Source organism: Bidens hawaiensis, unplaced genomic scaffold (genome assembly GCF_021521415.1).
Source record: "Bidens hawaiensis isolate Kalapana, Puna unplaced genomic scaffold, B.hawaiensis_p1.1 tig00077821_1, whole genome shotgun sequence".
NCBI classification, from domain to species: domain Eukaryota; kingdom Viridiplantae; phylum Streptophyta; class Magnoliopsida; order Asterales; family Asteraceae; genus Bidens; species Bidens hawaiensis.
In genome coordinates this window covers 2,236-22,348 of record NW_027503385.1, presented here as the reverse complement: position 1 = coordinate 22,348, position 20,113 = coordinate 2,236, and the positions used below count along the sequence as shown (strand labels likewise).

At 35.1% G+C, this 20,113-nt stretch overlaps 2 protein-coding genes and 1 pseudogene across 2 annotated transcripts; 1 reads left to right on the top strand and 2 right to left on the bottom strand.

Moving 5' to 3' along the window:
• Positions 1-1,059: 1,059 nt before the first annotated feature.
• Positions 1,060-1,795, bottom strand: LOC143606874 (dirigent protein 22 pseudogene; annotated as a pseudogene).
• Positions 1,796-9,542: 7,747 nt separating this feature from the next.
• Positions 9,543-11,796, top strand: LOC143606873 (large ribosomal subunit protein eL21z/eL21y-like). The gene is made up of 2 exons (XM_077082498.1): positions 9,543-9,805; positions 11,428-11,796. The coding sequence occupies exons 1-2, from the start codon at positions 9,569-9,571 to the stop codon at positions 11,683-11,685; spliced, it is 495 nt and encodes a 164-aa protein (XP_076938613.1). The 5' UTR covers positions 9,543-9,568; the 3' UTR covers positions 11,686-11,796.
• A 1,157-nt stretch (positions 11,797-12,953) lies between these two features.
• LOC143606875 (uncharacterized) lies at positions 12,954-14,817 on the bottom strand. The gene is made up of 2 exons (XM_077082499.1): positions 14,273-14,817; positions 12,954-13,278 (listed from the first exon to the last, which is right to left on the bottom strand). Exons 1-2 carry the CDS (start codon positions 14,696-14,698, stop codon positions 13,069-13,071), a joined length of 636 nt encoding a protein of 211 aa, XP_076938614.1. The 5' UTR covers positions 14,699-14,817; the 3' UTR covers positions 12,954-13,068.
• Between the last annotated feature and the right edge of the window lie 5,296 nt (positions 14,818-20,113).

The window sequence follows — 20,113 nt, the reverse complement described above, 5'->3', positions numbered from 1 at the left end:
ATGAACGAATATCTTCAAATCTATATATGTTTTTTTACGACATATAAATTTATAAAAACATCGACTAGCAAGAAATTAAACGAGTGATAAAAAAAATTGCATGTTTAAAAGAGAGTTACTTAACCACTCTATCCAACTAATTTGGGAGACCTTGAGTGGGCGCCCAACCAGGGCACGTGTTTTTCTGGAGCACGAAAAATTTATAAACTTCCAATAATATATATATATATATATATATATATATATATATTTAGAATACTCGAACTTTTTAAGCCCATTATAATACAATACCCAAAGACTTTATAGTCTATTTGGGTCATAAACTCATTATAATATTATGATTTTGCTAATTGCTATGTTTATTACTATAACTTTAATCGTCGTTATAAAAAAATTGTTTACATTGTTTACTTCATCAAGGCTTAAAGTGCATATTTTTCCAGCTCGGGTCGGGGTATGTGAATTCTTAGGGCCGGCCATGCAACTAACATTGTATTTATTTTCCTATTTGAGATTTGAGAACCAAAGAAAATATAATAACATCATCGATACATACTTTGGACGCTGCTTCAAGACCAACGTATCATTCATAGGCTTCCAAATAGCCCACCATGCAACATAAATAATTACAACTATAATTTCTTTCTTAGCAACACTTAGATTCCAAGTCTCGATCCAATCCAAAAGATCAACAGAGAATCTCGGAACCGAAAACTTCACATCAAGTCATCATTCATCCAGATCCCAAATCTTTTTAATCGAATTGCAATCACCAAATACATAGAGGACTGATTCTAATGTTGGTCATATTAGAACACCTAAGAATTTACGTGTGAGTCTTTTTACCATCAATTTAATAAAATTCACGTAGACTGGGTGATAAAAGTTATTGCATTTGAGATTGAAGACCATGATTTAAAACCTAGTACGAGAATATATTTTCTTGGAGTAGTTTAGGAGTATGAGTAAACGGGTGTGTGTGTGTGTGTGTGTGTTACCGCTCAAAAACGAAACAAAAAATAGAAGCAAATATACGTGTATATTAAAAGTCTGTTTGGGTTAATGGAGAACATAAAGATTAAACTCCACAACAGCGTCACCATTGTTCATATTAAAAGTATGAGTTCTAGCTTCCGCATAACCTCGTGCAAATCTAAAAAGCCCACTCCCTCCAACAATCGGCAACTCTCTAACCGATGACATCACTTGATTCCGACCCAAAATACTCAAGGAGCTACCATTATATTTCCCTTCAACAAACACATAGTTCATAGCCATCAACAATCCCATTTCATTCAAACTCGCTGAAGTATACATCCCTTGTGCTCTACCCACTAGTCTAGAGGTTCTTTCAGGACCAATAGTCAACGGGTTATCAATCATGGTAATGTCACCAAAACCTGTCGCTGCAGTGCGATTGGTCCTAGTGGCTTCAACAATCCTGATGGCCGTGGCATTCGGGCCAGCGACAATGTCATGAAAGTAGAAACGGAAATGACTTAGTTTTTGCTTTCGCAAACCTAAAGATTTTTGTGATAGTCTTCTTGAAAATTCTTGGGATTCAACACTAGCTAGAAAAGATATAACAAGAATAGTGAAAATAATGATAGCATTGTTTGATGCATATTTGGCCATTATGGGAAATATTGCAAAGGAAAGAAGTATAAGAGTTGGTGTCATATGCCTATTTGGAAGGTTGGTTTATATACAAAAAAACATAATTTTCTAGAAGGCTTTTGTGTTACAGTATTCAAAGTTTGAATATTGTGCGTGTACGGGGTAATGGGAATAAGTCGTGTTTAAATTTTATTATTTAGTTTGTAAGTTAAATGGTTAACTTTATAGTTTTAAATATCTATACTATATATAAAGCATGAGTAAGGGACCTTTTAATTTTTAAAAAGTACCAAACTTATTGCTTTTAACACAAACTATAATGCACAAGATTAAGACATTTTAGGGACAATTTTGTCTTTTAGCATAACCAAAATCATGTACGGTTTATTTTTAATTTATTAAAAAAAATTACAAGTTTAGTCCATTAACTTTAATCACATTTTCTTAATTTATATAATAGTTACATATATACCCTTTATTTTAAACCAACTACCCTGACGACGTTTAAACGTTTATAACTTTTTCACACGTTAATATTTTTTTAAAAACAGTATACCATAAAAATGAGTATTTTATTCTCTTTAATTTGAGTATGGTATTGCTATAGTTTTTTCATTTTAAAAACTAAACGTGTTACGTGATTACCATTAAAGACCGACAAACGAAACGGGCGGTTTCAGTCGTTCGGGTCATGGGTCTAAAAGGTTAAGGTTGGAATGAGTCGATACAAAAAGGTTAATTTGGTTTGGGTTGGGACGAGTTTGGGTTGAAACTTGAAAGGGGTCAAGTCATACGAATTTCGGTTAGAACATTGTTAAGCGGAACGGGTTGTGGGTCAAAACGAGTTCAATGTAGCGTTACGTACGCACCAACACCTGACTGAGCGTGCACAATCGTTGTGTGACGTGCTTACTAACATCGGTTAAGATTCCAATGCCGCAATACGAGCATACTATCGTCGTATTATGCGTATACTATTGTTAAGTCACGCACATACAGAAACAGTAACAGTAACACCGGTTACGCATCCGATGTCATGTTTGCGTGCAACCTCGCCGCACCGCGCGGGCACGCAACTAGTTTTGTAATAAATATATGATTGTTTTCACGAGAAATGTATTGTTTACGACTATGTAGTATGCTTTAAAACGATAAGAATGATTTGATCGGGTTGATAATTTTTCTCTCTTGGTGGGTTTTATGGAGATTTAGAAGCAACTTGGTATTTAAGAAAAACGTCAAAAAATAAATAGTTAAATAAATCTTTGCTGATATTTACATTTGTCCTTTCATTTGATATAGTAAAGGAAACAGAATTGCAAAATTTATAGAATCAAGTGGTTTAAAAACCCATTATTGTATATATAGTTATTTTCTTGTCCTAGCGTCTTTCTAGGTTTGTTTCTTAACATATTTTTGTCTTTTAAAAAAACAAACTTTGAATTGTGTATCTGAAGATGTTAGATATGTAAAATGATCTTATAGGATGTTATGTATACATATTGGGTATTATAAAAACAGAAATTTCGGTTTTCCAACCTTTGTAGTTAAAGCTACATATTCTAATTAAGCTTTCACTTATATAATCGAATTCAAATTTGCTATTTGTTGGAGATTCGTAAGATAACCTTTGGATAATCTATGAGTTGTGAAACACTTTCATATCAAAATAATTCAGTGATTCATCCGAGTTTTCCAATCGGATAAAACTTATCATGAGACAAGAACTTTGTATGAGTGATTGTGTGAACTTTCAGAGTCATAGATCGAGAGTATTACCCGACGATAATCAAAGTCATGTTAGCATGAATGGGTCAGAAATTGTCTTCAACAATTATTCATTTGAAATTCGAACTACATTAAAATCGCGTCCAAATTCTATCATCGAATACATGTGACAAATTCATAAATTAATACTATAATGACTTTTAACGAATCAACCATTGTCAAAATAAAAATAATAATAAAAAAGTTCATCTAAATATATTTTTAAAAATATGGTAAAATTTTTAGCATTGTTATTGGTCTTCAATTATTCATCTAAACTAGGTCAAAAGTATGAAAAAACATGGAGGCAATGAGGCATGAAGCTTCCTTTAATGGGGTTGTACTTTATGTGTACCGTCTTAAATGGGATTAGGTGACAATAGTTGCGCAAGTGACAGACTTAATTTCTCCATAACTTGGTAATTGGTATCTTAGACGACAAATTTGAAACCAACAACATGTGAATATATATGTAATATTATCTAAATGAATAAAAATCATATGATTTTGGATATAATGATTATGGATGTGTAAGGCAACGGTATTTAGAAAACTTCAACACCAAATGTCTTTTTAGGAGAAATTTGGGGCTAATCGAACATGAATTATTGTGACTGATTTAGATCAACACCGATCGATCAATATTAATACAATATAGTTATGACTGACAAAGTATAACTGTATTTAACAAGTAGTTACAAAATACAGTTAAGATTCATCAAGTTTAGTTGTCAATAACCTTATGGTTATGTTTGGTTGTCATTGACCTGGACTTAATAGCGTGGTTAGGGGTCTGTTGGTAAAAGTCGATGAATTACCAATGACTAAAAAAACAAACAAATTTGTCGGTAATCAAACCACCTTTGATTACCGATGATTTTTAAAAGGCTTTTACTTATTTCTAGCCTGATTATGTTTAACACAACTTAGAAATACTTGGAAGGAAGCTTGGAGCCATATCCCTTGGGTCAACTGCTTTGTGAGCGAGAAGAATAAAATGCCGTTGTTCCATATATCAACAAGGCATAAAGTTTTTGTTCCCTTCTTTTAGATGTTTTTCATACCAATCAACAATACCAAGTAGTAACCAAAAATTAGTAATTCAGAGAGTCGTTTCATTTAACAATGGGTTAAAAATAAAAAAAAAATTGTCACACCTCACCTTAGGACCTAGGCGTGTGACCAATAGTTGGTACCGGTTTTGTAAATTCATCAGAGTTGCGGGTTTTATTTCAGCGGAAGTCTCTAATAAAATATTATTATATTGAAAACTTATTAAAATCTCGAGTTTTAATACTCGCTTGATATTTCAAATATATTTCTTTATAAACATAACTCTTTTATAATATTTTCAAATAAAATATCTGAACCATCAGATAGCATCTAATGACTATAACTCCAATATTTTATTCCTTCTTGCTTGTCTTTTCTAACCCCTTCTTTGTTTTCCTGTAACATGGGGGAAAATACGTCAGCACAAAGCTGGTGAATAACGCTGACTCTAAAATCTCTTTTCAATACCTTTGCGAAACCAACAATAATACATTTGTGACTACTCATTAGGCACCCAACTCAATTGGGATAAAATTACCCTAAGTACCATGTACAATTAATTATATACACAATATCATTTCTATGAACAGTCCCGTAGACCTTCAGAGGCATGTTGATGATATGCATGGCCTCGGGGAAATGCCGAGTCACCATGTATGTTTGGATCCAGACACATGAATACTCTTAATCAGAGTGTCCGTTTCTTATTATTGTACATAAAGTTTTTAAGGATCGTAAATCCTATGCAAACATTCAGACTCAGTATAAAAGGTTTGGGGCGTATTCACCTTTTCTGTTTGTAATCAGTTTTTGTTACTCATTCCTGTTTTCTGATTCTGTCTCTTGATTGGTTACCTCGGACCTATAGTACGAGAATAACATTTTGTATAAATAACTAGATCATCGATCTAGCTTCAGACCTCTAGACTGTTTTTGTATAGCGTTAACCTTGCTAAAATCATTTATAAAACATTATGGACTTTTAGTCTCTTTCTTTATTTACCAATCATATGCTACGTTTCTTCTTCAAGAAGAAACGTGAAGAATAAACGTCTATACTGAGTTTCTTTCTCAAGAAGAAACATTAATTCAACTATAATCTTTTGTTATAAATATTTCTTAGTCATGAAGAAATTGTATTTTGACTATAACCTTTGCTTAAGAAAAGATATAATACTAAATCATAATAAAGGTTCGGCTATATCTCCGACTATGGTCTGTGCGAAGTGCAAAGTGCGCCATCAAAGCGCCACATTGCGCCAAACGCCCTTCGCCGTCGCCGTCATCCTCGTCCTCGCCAGAGCCCGAGAGCGAGCGCGTGCGCGTCGGATGCTACGCACCCTATGCTAGGACCACTTAGTGCATGATATTCATAAAAGAATATTACTATTAAAATCTCTTCCTTATAAAGAGCTTCCATTTCTTTACCACTTTCCATGTGGGATGGGATTTACATTTCTTATTTATAACTTAGTGGAATGCTTCCACTTTCTTACATATTCCAATGTGGGATGGAATTTCTTTCATGTAAGTAAACTTTAACATAGGAAATATTTTTTTTTTCCTTATTTTTCTTATATTTCCTTATTTAATATTTTCTCATTACTTATCTTAAGATTATTTTTGATCCCTCAACTTTCCTAAGTTGTCAAATTTAGATCAAAATTTTGGGAATGTTACATCCTACCCACCTTGAAATGAATCTCGTTATCGAGATTCGTTGTTTGAAGTGTGAACAGTTCTTACGTCTTGGTTGATGATTAGATCCTATCTAATCTGTTTCTTATATGCAGGATGGTTGTTTATTTTGTTGCTAACTTATATCTTTGAATGATGTAACCAGTCAATGGTTCAGAATGTCATTAGTAATTGTAAATTGATAAACACAGTGATCAGTTGTGTTTAACTATTTACCTTACCGTTATGTATTCTAAACATTTACTGATGTTAACTACATTGTTATTTTGATTCAGTCTATCGAATCTATTCCACTATATTGTTGTTGTTAGGTTCAGTCTATCGAATCTATTCCATTAACTTGTTGCTTAGATTCAGTCTATCAAATCCATTCTATCCTTGATCTTGATCAATGACGTTCTCTATAGTATCCTTTGACTTAATTTCATGCGCTATACTTAGCGATTGTATTTTTTTAAATATATTCGAGCTCTTATTCTTTGACTTTTTGATCAACCTTACTAGGTAGATATTCTTGTATGAGCTTCTTTCGATAATATATTGTCCTTGTATATATATATATATATATATATATATATATATCCTAGATGATAATTTTCTTAACATTTTCTTTGTTATAAGTTCAGATGAACTTTTCAATATGTGAACCTCTTGATTGTTCTTTAGAGGTAACGAATATAAGCATTCTTGTGTATTAACACGATCTATATGCTAATATTTAATTTATAACTTGGGGAATTAAATACCCTTCTTTGATTACAAAACTTCTCGTTTGAAAACGAGTTACAATTATTATACAAAAGTTAGCTGGTCTATCTTGACATTTCTTTGATGTGATCTTGTCATTAATCTTGACTAGCATTTCTTTGCGGGCATTCAGTCTTAAAGTGACCCGTTTCTCCACATGTCGCCACGTGGCCTGACACTTTCTGCCACGTGTCGCCACGTGACCTGACACTCTCTGCCACGTGTCACCAGAGTGTGACACGTGTTGATGCGTCATCACGGCCCATCGCGGTACGCGATGGCCGTCTCCTTGGACTCATCGCGTAGCGCGATGGGTCGCTGTATATGATTTTCAGTTGTAGTCCCTCGTCTTTTGGTAGCTTGTCACATCGGGGTCATGCCACTTGTCGCCACGTGGCCTGACACTTTCTGCCACGTGTCCTGGTCTGCTGCCACGTGTCACCAGAGTGTGACACGTGTTGATGCGTCATCACGGCCCATCGCGGTACGCAATGGCCGTCTCCTTGGACTCATAGCGTAGCGCGATGGGTCGCTGTATATGATTTTTCAGCATTAGTCCATCGTCTTTTGGTAGCTTGTCACATCGGGGTCTAACTCTCGTTGCGCCCATCAAAGCGCCACATTGCGCCCAACGCGTAGCGCAAAATGCGCCATCAAAGCGCCACATTGCGCCAACGCGTAGCGCAAAGTGCGCCATCAAAGCGCCACATTGCGCCCAACGCCCTTCACCGTCGCTGTCACCGTCGTCCTCGCCCGAGCCCGAGCGCGTGCGCGTCGGGTGCTACGCACCCTCTGCTAGGACCACTTGGTGCATGATATTTATAAAAGAAATTTACTATGGAAAATCTCTTCCTTATAAAGAACTTCCATTTCTTTACCACTTTCCATGTTAGATGGGATTTACATTTCTTATTTATACCTTAGTGGAATGCTTCCACTTTCTTACATCTTCCAATGTGGGATGGAATTTCTTTCATGTAAGTAAACTTTAAATTAGGAAATATTTTTATTTTCCTTATTTTTCTTATATTTCCTTATTTAATATTTTCTCATTACTTATCTTGGGATTATTTTTGATCCCTCAACTTTCTTAAGTTGTCAAATTTAGATCAAAATTTTAGGGATGTTACAAAAATACCACTAGAAAAGTCTAATCTAATCTTATAATGATGTACACCTCAAATATATACACCAGTTGTAGTAGAGATACACAAATTGTTTTTTTTTCTTTTCAAAGAACCAGTTCCTGATAGGGAGTTCAAATTTAATCAATAAAGTCAAGAACCAAATAGAGATTAAATCGGTTCCGAGTAGGTTCAATTTTTAACTGGGTAGAGATAGAGTTGGCTTTAGTGGTTCCAGATAGGGACGGCCTTAGAGTATGGCAGGGTAGTCGATGGCCATATGCCCGACACGCATAGGCCCGGATTATTTTTTAAATTATATGTATTTATATGAAAAAAATATGTATAATCAATATTTCAATACAATTACATAACCATTAGTTTGGTCTAGTGGCAAAGTGGTATGACATCTAACCAAAAGCAAAAGAAAAGGTTATGAGTTATAGTCGTATGATACATTTTCAAACTTATTTTTATACAAAAGCTTTTGCACAACTCAAATTAATCAAATAAACTCATTTATAATTAAATTGTTTAAACCCAAAAAAATGTTCGTTTTACTTAAGACCCAAAATTTTTTTTATCGTTGGTCAAAAACTTTTTTCACCTCCTCGGAGCCGGCTATGGTTCCAGTATGTACCGACGGTTCAAGTATGGTTGGCTTCGAAACCAATTCATGTACGTCGGGTCGAATCTTGAACCATTTTTTTTCCTTTTGTTTTTTAGGCAAGCAGAGGTGCACAAATCAGGCTATTTCAAAAACATGAACCGGTTATGGGTATAGTCAACAAAAGCCATGAACCGGGCCCGGTAGGAACCCGTTTCGGGTATGACTGACTTTTTATCAAGGGTATAGGTGAACCGATTCCAAAAAGTTCGAGCGCTTTTTCTATAAAGCCGAAAACCCAGTTCATATCCATGGTAGAGGTGCACAAATCGAGTTTTCCAAATACCCGGTTCCGGGTATTGTCTCTAAAAACCATACCCTCCCTATGCATCGGATTCGGGTCAGGTATAAAACCGGGCATTCTAAAACCGGTATTTGAATACCCTACTTTCGGGTATCGAAAAAAACCCTATTTTTGGATATTTTTCGGGTATAAATTAAGTTTTTGTAACGGGTTGAACTTTTTAGGGGTTTTTCGGGTATTTTTAAGGTACTTTTTGGCTATAGATGGGTATTTGAAAAACCCGTTTTCGGGTATTGGAAAAACCTGGTTCCATGTATGGAACCGGTTCTGGTTTTCGGGTTTTACCGGGTACAAATCAGGCCCTATTCAGGTACGAGTTTCGGTATTGAACCCTACAAGTAAGGCCGGGTACATGTACGGATATTAAAAACTCGAGTATAGAAAACCCGATTCGAGGTTTTATTTCGAGTCCAGTTCCAAGTTCAGTTTTTTTTTTTCACATATAACTCTAATTGCAAGTAATAAACTATGGCCCAAATAAACCAGCCCAACAATCCCAAACCCTAATCAAACATCCAATCCACCCCCCATATAAAACCAGCACACCTAGGGTTTCATCATCTCTTCAGCTACCTAACCCAACCATTCACAATGCCTGCCGGACACGGGTTAAGGTCACGAACCAGAGACCTGTTCGCGAGAGGCTTCAGGAAGAAAGGTACCATTCATCTATCCACATACCTTAGAACCTACCACGTTGGTGATTACGTGGATGTTAAGGTCAATGGAGCCGTGCATAAAGGTATGCCGCATAAGTTTTACCATGGACGCACTGGTCAGGTCTGGAATGTTACTAAGCGTGCCATTGGTGTTGAGATGAACAAGCAGGTTAACTTTATTATTATTATTATTTGTTTAAGCTTGTTAGTTAGTTATTTAGCATTTAGGTTATGTAACGGTTAATGTAATGTTTAGTTGATTATTATGATTTAGTTGTTAGGTAATTTAGGGCCATTTACGAGCCGAGTCGAAAGCTCGAAATTAAACGAGACAGCTTAGCTAGGCTTGAGCTTGATTTTGATGTTAAATGAGCCGAGCTTGGGACGAGATTGGCTTGGTTACGAAAATGAGCCAACTAAACTTAGGTTGTTTTAAATTAAGTTTTTGTTAGCTAGTTTTATTTGAGCGAACCACAAGGCTAAGCTTCGAGTCGTGAGAGGCAGTGTTGTAAAATTGTTAGTCGGGTGGTGGGGTGGGGACCGGTGATTAATCTGGTTTAATTGGATCGAACTTTAATGTTTAATTTTCAATTTTATAAATACAGACACATTTATAATTTTCGAATACATAAACAAATTTTTGATCAAATTTTGCTGAAAACCGCTCATTTTTTTTTCACTTGAAACCGCTGGTTTTTAGTGAATTTTGCCGAAAATGTTTCCTTTTTTTAAAAACTTGCTAAAAACATATAAAATTTTTGATTTAAACCACTGGGTTTTGAGCGGATTTTGCCGAAAACCGTTCATTTTTTTTTGAATCATGCCGGAACATATATAATTTTTGCTGGAAACCGTTGGATTTTGAGCTAATTTTGCCAAAAAACCACTCATTTTTTTGAAATCTTGTCGGAAACCGCTCATTTTTGTCGTAATCTCTTTGGAAACAGTCTGTTTTAGCCAGATTTGACAATTGACCGATTATTTGGTCGATTAGCCCAAAATTATTCATTGAAGTGGGGGGTAGCGATTAATTGGGGATTAATCGGCGCCTATTTGGGGTTTTTGCAACACTTACTCTAGGTATTTTGGAGAAGCAATTGAATTAGCAGTAACGAGATTGGATTGATTAAATGCTTGAAATGAGCTGAACTTCATCGTGCTTGATCTTCAAGTAAAGTTTGTTTAGGTTTTGGGATTGAGCTTGAGCGTTGTATGGGAAATTGGGAAGATTGTTTTGGATTGTCGAGTCTTAACACAGTAACAGGTTTTGTGTATTTGTGATGTTTAGTTTTTTTGGGACTTTTGTGTAATAATTTCTCACTGCATAGCCGAGCCTGTTCATAGTTTAGGCTTGTTCAAGGTTTTATAAAATAATTAAAATTGTTAGTGAATTAGTTAATAAATAATATACAAGCCGAGCTCTAGCTTGTAAAAATTACTCACAATCCAAGCTCGTGCTTTAAAAAAAGTTTTCTAAACTCGCCAAGTCATAAAGAGTCGAGTTTGAGCTTTTATAAAGAGTTTGAAATGAGAAATGAGCCAAGCTTGAGTTTTGGAAAAAGGGCTCAAAATGACCCTGGCTTGAGCTTCTGTAAGTCAAAACAAGCCGTGTTCGAGCTATGTCAAGCTCAGGCTCAGCTTGTTTTTGCTGCTCACTTTTTTGTATCTTGCTGCAAAGATTTTGTTGCATATTATCATGTTAAACTGTTTAAAACATTAAAAGCTACAATTTTTTTCATCGTATATTTATATAGTATATATAAAATAATGTTTATTTGTTTTATTATGCAGGTTGGCAACAGAATCATCAAGAAAAGAATCCATGTTCGTATTGAACACGTGATGCCATCAAGATGCACCGAAGAGTTCAAACAAAGAGTTAAAAAGAATGACCAACTTAAAGCTGAAGCCAAGGCTAAGGGTGTGGTCATTAGCACCAAAAGACAGCCTTTGGGACCTAAACCTGGGTTCATGGTTGAAGGTACAACTCTAGAGACAGTTACTGCTATTCCATATGATGTTGTCAACGATCTCAAGGGTGGATACTAGGTTGAATCTTGTCTGGATCGTGTTCATTTTTGTTTCCTTCACATTTTGAAACACTAGAACCGATGTTTTGTATTTTGATTATTATCTATAATCTAGAACCTTTGTCATTGATTTTTTATGTTTCTATATTTTAGTTAATTTACGCTACCTCATGAGCGATGTTACTTCATCGAGTGATCAATTAGAAATCAAGTGTTATACCATTGTAGATCTGTAATTGTGATAATCATGTCTGTGTTTTAAGTCGTACACTAGACAAACGAGTAGGTTTGATGGTACGTCTCAGCTGTTACAAGATAATAATAAAAACTCATGAGATTGAGGTTGTCTACAAAATGAAAGTTTAGAAATGAGTGATTAATCAAATTCCAAAATATTTTATAAAATCTATATTTTGACATCACTTGTTTATTAAGACTTCAAAAATTACAAGGCACTTCTCGACTTCTGACGGCTAAGCCTCACTAGAAGTTGTAAAAGATGCCAATTTTTTTTATAAATCTTTTGGATCTATTTTTAGTTGAATATGGTAATAATGGAGCTACAAGGCACTTCTCGACTTCCGACGGCTAATTCCGGCGCCAGAGTCATGCCGGAAACCTACCGGAAATTAAGAAAAGTGGTTACAGGAAGAAGTAGAAGCTGCGTGAAGATGCGTTTTAGTCTTGTAGGTTTAAACAAAGTATCGGTATATTAATATTTAACCTTCTATTTAACACAAGTTTACATTTAGTCCCTAAAAGTTGTAAACTTTTACATACAAAGTGTAAACTTAGTGTACCTTTACATTTAACCTGTTTATCTTCACTAGTTTATATTCGACACATAAACTTATAAACTTTTACATAAAATTTATAAAAATAACATTATTTATATAGATTATATATACATTTTTAATCTTTTAATGTTAAAAGTGTGATTTTAATAGATTATATATATATTTTTTATTTTTTTAGTTATGTTTTGAGGCTTACGCCTCGGCCCGCCTCGAGAGTCTAACAGAAAACACCTCTAGGCTCGGTTCCGCATTTTTAAACCTTGATTACAATGACTGTCCCTAGCTCTATTATACCGCTGCACATAATCGAGTACAGCGACACACCTGCTACACTGCCATACTCCATAGTAGCAGCATATACATAAAGAGAAAGACACTTAACACATGCAACTGATAATGATACACAGAGGTAACCAATCAACCCGACCACAAGGATCAGAGCTAGAAAAAAATTGAATAACGAGGATGATTGGGATCTAAAAATGTATGCTTGCAGAATAAACAAAACAGACTTTTCGGACATCAATAAAACATTAGCATTGACAGTCATATAGTAAACACCACACCATTAACACATTAAAAGGATTGGAGATCCGCACCAATTATCACATCGCAATAGAATCAGAGTGATTAAGCAAAAGTAGTGATTCTGTGTAAGAAGCCATCCATGGTATCGCCTTATACGCCACATCCATCTCAATAACCTCGCCATGTTCTAAGCCGGGTTCAGAACCTTCAAGTATTGTTCGAACCACACCATCATACCTATATATATGTTCCGTCATCAATTCACCATTCTTCCTAAACCCAAGTATCTTATACGATAGTGAAGAAACACTAACCGGACCCTGGGCAGATTACTGGTAACCTGGGGGTTAGAGAGATGTTTCCCACGAGGGGTTAGACCCTGAGAAGATGGTTCTTCTGATAACCTGCAAAACAGACACCGTGAGCTTGTCACTGAGAAGGGGGGGGGGGGGTTCCTCCTTGTGACCACCCTCCGGCGTGAGAATCAGACTAGATTGCTCTTTAAATATAAATGTATATTAAGAGATTACTAGAGCAGATATCAGGTATAATATGATGATATAAGATAAGATATGATAAGATGAGATGGTCATACCATTTGTGGTATTTATAGCCGAAGGTAGGTTTCCAAGGAGGTATGGCCGGCTGCAACAGTGTTCCTGTTCCACCAACAGTAGCCTACGCACGTGCCCTGCTGGTAGTTGGTGGGTAGGTAGCGGCTGATAGAGACCAGGCCTGCTGTATACTATTCCTTTTCCACCAACTGCCGGCTACGCACGTGGTTTGACAAGAGTTGGTGAGTAGGCAGCGGCTAATAGTGACATACAGTGTAGGAGCATGCTGCTCGCCATACTGTTGTCCATAAGCTGTCGTATCTTTAGTCAGATCTTTTTCCCATACCTCGTCAGGTACAGTACAGAAGATCTTCCCGTATCGTACGGACTGGCTTATTTGGGCGGGAGTATTCCCCCTCCCGCCCTTGTGCGGGATTGTTCCCGGCTTTTCTCATTCCTTCAGGTGACACTGAATGAGAGCTAAGTGCCTTGTGCGTGTAGCCTTGCTGCGCGGGTGGCCTTCCCTAATGGCTTGTATCCGAGGCTGCGGGGACAGGCGGAGTCCTTCACCATTGGGAGGCATTTCCTGCGGGACCAGCTTGCGTACTGCGCGTAAGGACGCCACGTCTCTGAGCATGGTTGGTCCTGCGGATCCAGTTGGTTTCTGCGCAGACGTCCCTGTTTAGGGTGAGTCTTGCAGGTCCAACTGGGCTCTGCTGGGACCTACCTCTTCAGATAGTGTATCGTATGTTCCCTTAAAAGTAACATCGAATAGTTTAGTAAACAACGATTTCGAATCACCATTTTTTATCATCGCCCATACTTCACAAATCGGAGTGTCCATATGGTATTTAATCACAACAAGAGAACCTTTACGCTCAAAGATTGATAGAGCTCTACACTGGGCTAAACCATCTGGAAGGTCTACCGTCCCAAATTCCTCACTTGTCAGATCAAATGAAACAATCACATTATTAGATCTAGTATCCAAATCACAAGCAACCCAATGAATAACCCCATCAACAACCACCTTATTATCTGAAAAGCGCTTTAATATATGAGGCAAATGTATATTCATCGATATACTTCTACATGTCCCGGTACCTAACGTAAAAACCTCAGCATTCCAATACACAGTATTAACCGGGGCCATAAGCCTAACGATCTTAGGGTCACAAGTTTCCGGACAAACCCCAAAGCTAACAAAACTTGATAATAGCGGCAATAATACACAACATATTTTCTAATAGAAGGATTCCAAACAACAACCACTTCGTCCCGACAACACAAACACAAACACACCAATCCGTGAGAACAATCGATCATTGACACGCTCCTACCTAGCGGAATATCTTGGGGTAAAGGCGAAGTATAATACCTGTGGTGCGAAGGATAATAAAAAAATCATAACTTATAATATAAATAAAAAACAAAAAAATCTAAAAAAACTAAAATGTTTCCGCCATTATTCTCGTTAAAAAAAAAACTCAAAACCCGGTCCGACCCTAACCTATTCCGATCCAAACCAAAACAACCATTTTTTAATTGACCCGCTCTGACCCAAACTCGTTTTTAGGGGTGCAAACGAGCCAAGCTGCTCGCGAGCTACTCGAGATCGGCTCGTTAAAAAGCTCGACCGAGCCGAGCTTAATCGAGCTCGAGCCTAAAAATAAGCTCGTTTAACAAACAAGCTCGAGCCCGAGCTTCACTTAGCGAGCTCGAGCCGGCTCACGAGCCTAAACGAGCTTGCCATTTATATAATTTTTTTAAGATATATATTTAATAATAATTATTTTTTATATATAATGTTATTAAAAAATAAATAAATATAACTAAATAATATATATTATTTTATACATAAAATTATAATATAAAAAAATATATTAAAATAATTATATCATCATCATCGTACTCGGTATATCCTACCGATAGCAAAGCTATGGTAGGGTCTGAGGAGGGTAAGATGCAGACAGCCTTACCTCTACCCCAAAGGAATAGAGAGGCTGCTTCCGGTGAGACCCCGACTCGATAGTAGTTTTGCATCAAGCCTTGGACATAAGGCACATAACACTCAACCATCGGCTGATTATTGCATGCACCCTTGTCTTTCGGCTATCAACGCCACCACCTGCTGATGCCTGATTAACCTTCAGCCACTTTTAACGTTCTTTTCATGAGATTAGTAAAATAACGTCAAAATTAATGCAATTTCACTTTTGCCCACCCGAGTGGTCACACATATATACATTATATGCGCGCACCTCAAGCAGGGGCATATATTAAAATAATTATAATTATGTAAAATATAAAAGATAAATAGTAAATAAGCGGAGCTGGAGCTTCAAAATCCACTCACGAGCCAAGCTCGAGCTTTGAAAATAGAGCTCGAAACGAGCCGAGCTCGAGCTATGTGAAAGTTAAACAAGCCGAGCTACCCCAAGGCGAAGGAAAATACCTGTGGTGCTGGAAAGTATCGTCATCGACAATGGAAACATATTTTCGCACGTCATCATCTGGTGCTATGTAAGTTAGCAGTAGACGATGCTGCGGGTGAGTGTGGTTGACGCTGTGATCAGCGATGAACTCGGAGCTGTCGATCAAAGACTTCCATTGTTTTGAAACCGATCGGAATTGAATCAACGATTTAACAGCACACGTTTGAGGATTTCGGTTTCCATTTCGAAAGGAATGTTATCAGACATTTTGAGGTTTGGGGGATTCAACGATGACCACCTAGGGTTTACTATATAGTTAAGTGAAATAAATGAGATAGTCAATGGATGAGTTTATAGTTAACTAGTTCGAGCCCCGTCTATTACATGGGGAATTGATAAAATTTTAAAATTTAAACGTTAATCAAAATATAACATCACAATTATCATATACTGTTAATAAAATTACAATTTATATTAAAATTATAGGAATTACTAAAGAAACATTACGTAAATATTTAATAATAAGAAAAATTTTCCTTGTACACTACGTTTGCGGTTGTGTTGGTCAATATACCTAGTTTATCAATAATCAAAATTTTTAGTCAATGCCTGCTGTAAATCTTGACAAAGCGACTATAGATGTCCGTGTGAAAACACGGGTTCTTTCAAGTACAAGCCAACCATAAATAATAAAACAAGATTATGTATTAAATCTTAATCTTAAATATATATATAAGCGAAACCTCATTAAATTCTCTCAAGCCACCAGATTGCTTTATTTGTAAATGAATGTTTCTCATGCATTCAAACCGAATTCACGGGTATGTGTATCACCAAACCCAGATAGCCTTTTAAACATGTTATAACATCTCATTATATTAAAAATTAATCTCATTAAATATTTGATATGAAAATCCTCTAAAATAGATATATACTAAAAATTAGTATCCGGCTTTTTAAGATATTATTTATAATTAAGAAACAATTTTATAGTAAAAAAAACGGGTCATGGGTCTCACCAAACTCATATAGCTTTTAACCGGGTTATAACATTTTATTTATTTGTGAACTCTTTTATCATCAAATTCTAAGTATATTAATAACTTCCTTACAATAAATAATATTAAAATCCAAAAAAATATATTAATATTAGAAATGAATAATATAAAAAACCTCGTATTACAGAGAATAAAAGCTAGTTATATATATGATAGCTAAAAAAAGAACTTCATGTTTCTAGCTTTCCAAAATAAACCAAAAGAATAGATTTAAATGGTTAGTATATGGATAAACAAATTTATAAGAATGTAGTCAATGTATATAATGAAAATTTTAAAAGAAGAAAGTATTTTAATTGTCTTTTATTTTATATTCCTGAAAATACTAAAAAAAACAATTATAAAACAATCTTTCGACCACTTCTATCCCATTTGGTATGTTCTTTTTCTATAGCTAAATTGTTTCATTTTATTACGTTAAAATGTAAAAAGGAAAAATAAATAAATAAATAAACATTAACACACTTGCTTTATACATACATAAGAATAAAGCTATTTTGTTTGGGTAATGACCCACATGAGATCCAAATAACAAATGGGTTTAAAAAAGTGAGGATGATTGAGAGAGTGACAAGTGACACATAGTGGTATTCTTTTATTAGAGTAGTAGATTATACTTTTTTAATAATAATAATAATAGAAAATTGCGGTTTTCGTCTATTTGGTTTGTCTAAGTTTACGGTTTTAGTCTAATAGTTTCAAATTTGTGATTTTTGTTTATGTGGTTTTATTTCACTTGCAATTAAACCTGAATTCACTAACCCTGTTAAGTTTAGTTGTTAAACTCATCAGTATGTCCCTCACGTAAGAGACAGTTTTGTCCATTTTCTCTCCAAATAAACTATAGTCCTAATTCACAAGCCCCCTCACGTGAATGGCTGGAGTGTATTTTGGAAAAAAAAGGGACAAAATAGCCCCTCATGTAAAGGACACGCTGATACGTTTAACAACCAGACTTAACGGGATTAGTGAATTCAGGTTTAATTGCAAGTGAAATGAAACCACAGAGACAAAAATCACAAATTTGAAATTATTGGAATAAAACTGCAGATTTGGACAAACCGCATGAACAAAACCCTCAGTTCACTCTAATAATAATAATAATAATAATAATAATAATAAACAACGAGCTGAAATAATGAAATGGAGTTTCGGAAATTACTCACAAGCCAAATTCATGGTATAGGTTTAAAGCTAGGAACGAGGCAAGCTAGAACCGTTCAGAGAGAGAGAATAAAGAGTGATGTGTGAAAAGACTTATGTTATTGTTAATGATGATCCGACGAGCAATGTCATACAGTTGCTGTATATGGCATGCGGGATAAAAATGGGAAAAATATAAGGACTCCTTATGGTTTTAGCCACTTTTAGGGACAGTTAGTGGTGCAAACGAGTCGAACCCGGGCTCAACTAGGCATGAGCTCGGCTCGTTTAACTTACAAAGATTTGTTTCGATATTTATTTCTAAAGCTTTAGCTTGACTCGTGAGTACTTTTTCAAGCTCGAGCTCGGATCGGGCTCGGCTCGTTTACTATTTATTTGTTAATGTTTATATATTTTTCAATTAAAATTCAATATATAAAATAATATATATTATTTTGTTAATTTACTAATTATTATATACATATATATATATATACATGTAACTATATATGTATATTATAAAAATCATGCAAATGGCAGGCTCGTGTAGGCTTGAGCTTGATAAGTGAAGTCCTGACTCGTTTATTAAATGAGCTTACTTTTAGGCTCGAGCTTGTTTAAGTTCGACTCGATCGAGCTTTTTCACGAAGCTCGCGAGCAGCTTGACGCGTTTGCTTATACAGGGATGGTCATTGTAATATAAAAGATTATATTTAAAGATGTTGCTTTTTGTATAAATAAACTGTCAAGTATATGTAATTCTGTCTTTAAAAAAAGTTGTATAGAGGAGATACTTAAAATATTTAACTAGATGAAAACTGCATTTTTAGATTTAAATCATTAGTTAAACGGGTCACTGATATTTCATTTATACCATTTCGAGTTTTCGACTTACCATTGTCGATTCTTCTCACATACATATAAAAAATCGCGAAATAGCAAATTCAAATGTCATAACATTACCTGTTTATTTCTAATCTTTCTTATGGTGTTAACTCATTTTTATTGCAAATGGCATATGATAATAAGGTAGGCATTAAACTATGCATATATTCATTTATCATAACAAGAAACAAGCATGAAGAATATCTTCATGATGAAAGAAGAATCCTTTATGTGATACGCGATTCGATTTTGATGGTCTGATGGATGATGATGGTTTGGGTTAACTTAAGCTCACTAGATTTAAGTTGTTAACAAGTCGATCTTAAGGAGCATATGAATGAATCAGCTTGTTTAGCCCCAGAGTTGATGTGAATATAACGCGTCTATGTTTTTTATTGGTTAATATATTATGCGGTGTTTTTTTTGCTTAATGAATTTTTAACATATGGACATTTGTGCACGTTACAACATGTATGGTGGTATACTAGTTGCCTATGATAATACCATAAAAAAAACTATTCCAACATGACATCCATTACAAGTCCTTTAGACTTAAGCTAGCAATTATCATGTAACTTCATTGACTCCAACATGTTGGTTCATTACACATCACACATGTATCCCATGCTTGTAGTAATCTACCATAATGATTTTTGTTGGCACGACTCAATAAATAAAATTACAACAATAATCTACCATACAAGTTTTTAGGTCTGGGACGAGTAAAAAAAAATAGACCTTTAAAATCACATTCTCAGTTATATGATAGATAATTTGGTAATTTTACGAATAGAGTTGCCTTTCAAACACCCTAAACGGATCAAAAGAAAAAAAAAATAATAACAAACAAGTTACTAAAATGACTTATATAAAACATAAATGAAAGTTTTTTTCTAAAAGAAACACCAATTATAGGAATTGAATCCGAACCCACCTTTGATTCTATATTTTAGTACTCTTTCTATTCAACCAATTAATCATTTTGTGGTATAACGTTTATAACAAAATTATATATAAAATATAAATATTTTTTAACAATTACGCACC

Excerpts from the sequence above, each read along its gene's own strand:
- LOC143606875 (XM_077082499.1), bottom strand. The coding sequence starts at position 14,698 with ATGGCCCCGGTTAATACTGTGTATTGGAATGCTGAGGTTTTTACGTTA. Across the intron at positions 13,279-14,272 it reads ACGATACACTATCTGAAGAG|ATACTTGGGTTTAGGAAGAA; the intron begins GTAGGTCCCAGC and ends CTATCGTATAAG.
- LOC143606873 (XM_077082498.1), top strand. The coding sequence starts at position 9,569 with ATGCCTGCCGGACACGGGTTAAGGTCACGAACCAGAGACCTGTTCGCG. Across the intron at positions 9,806-11,427 it reads GTGTTGAGATGAACAAGCAG|GTTGGCAACAGAATCATCAA; the intron begins GTTAACTTTATT and ends TTTATTATGCAG.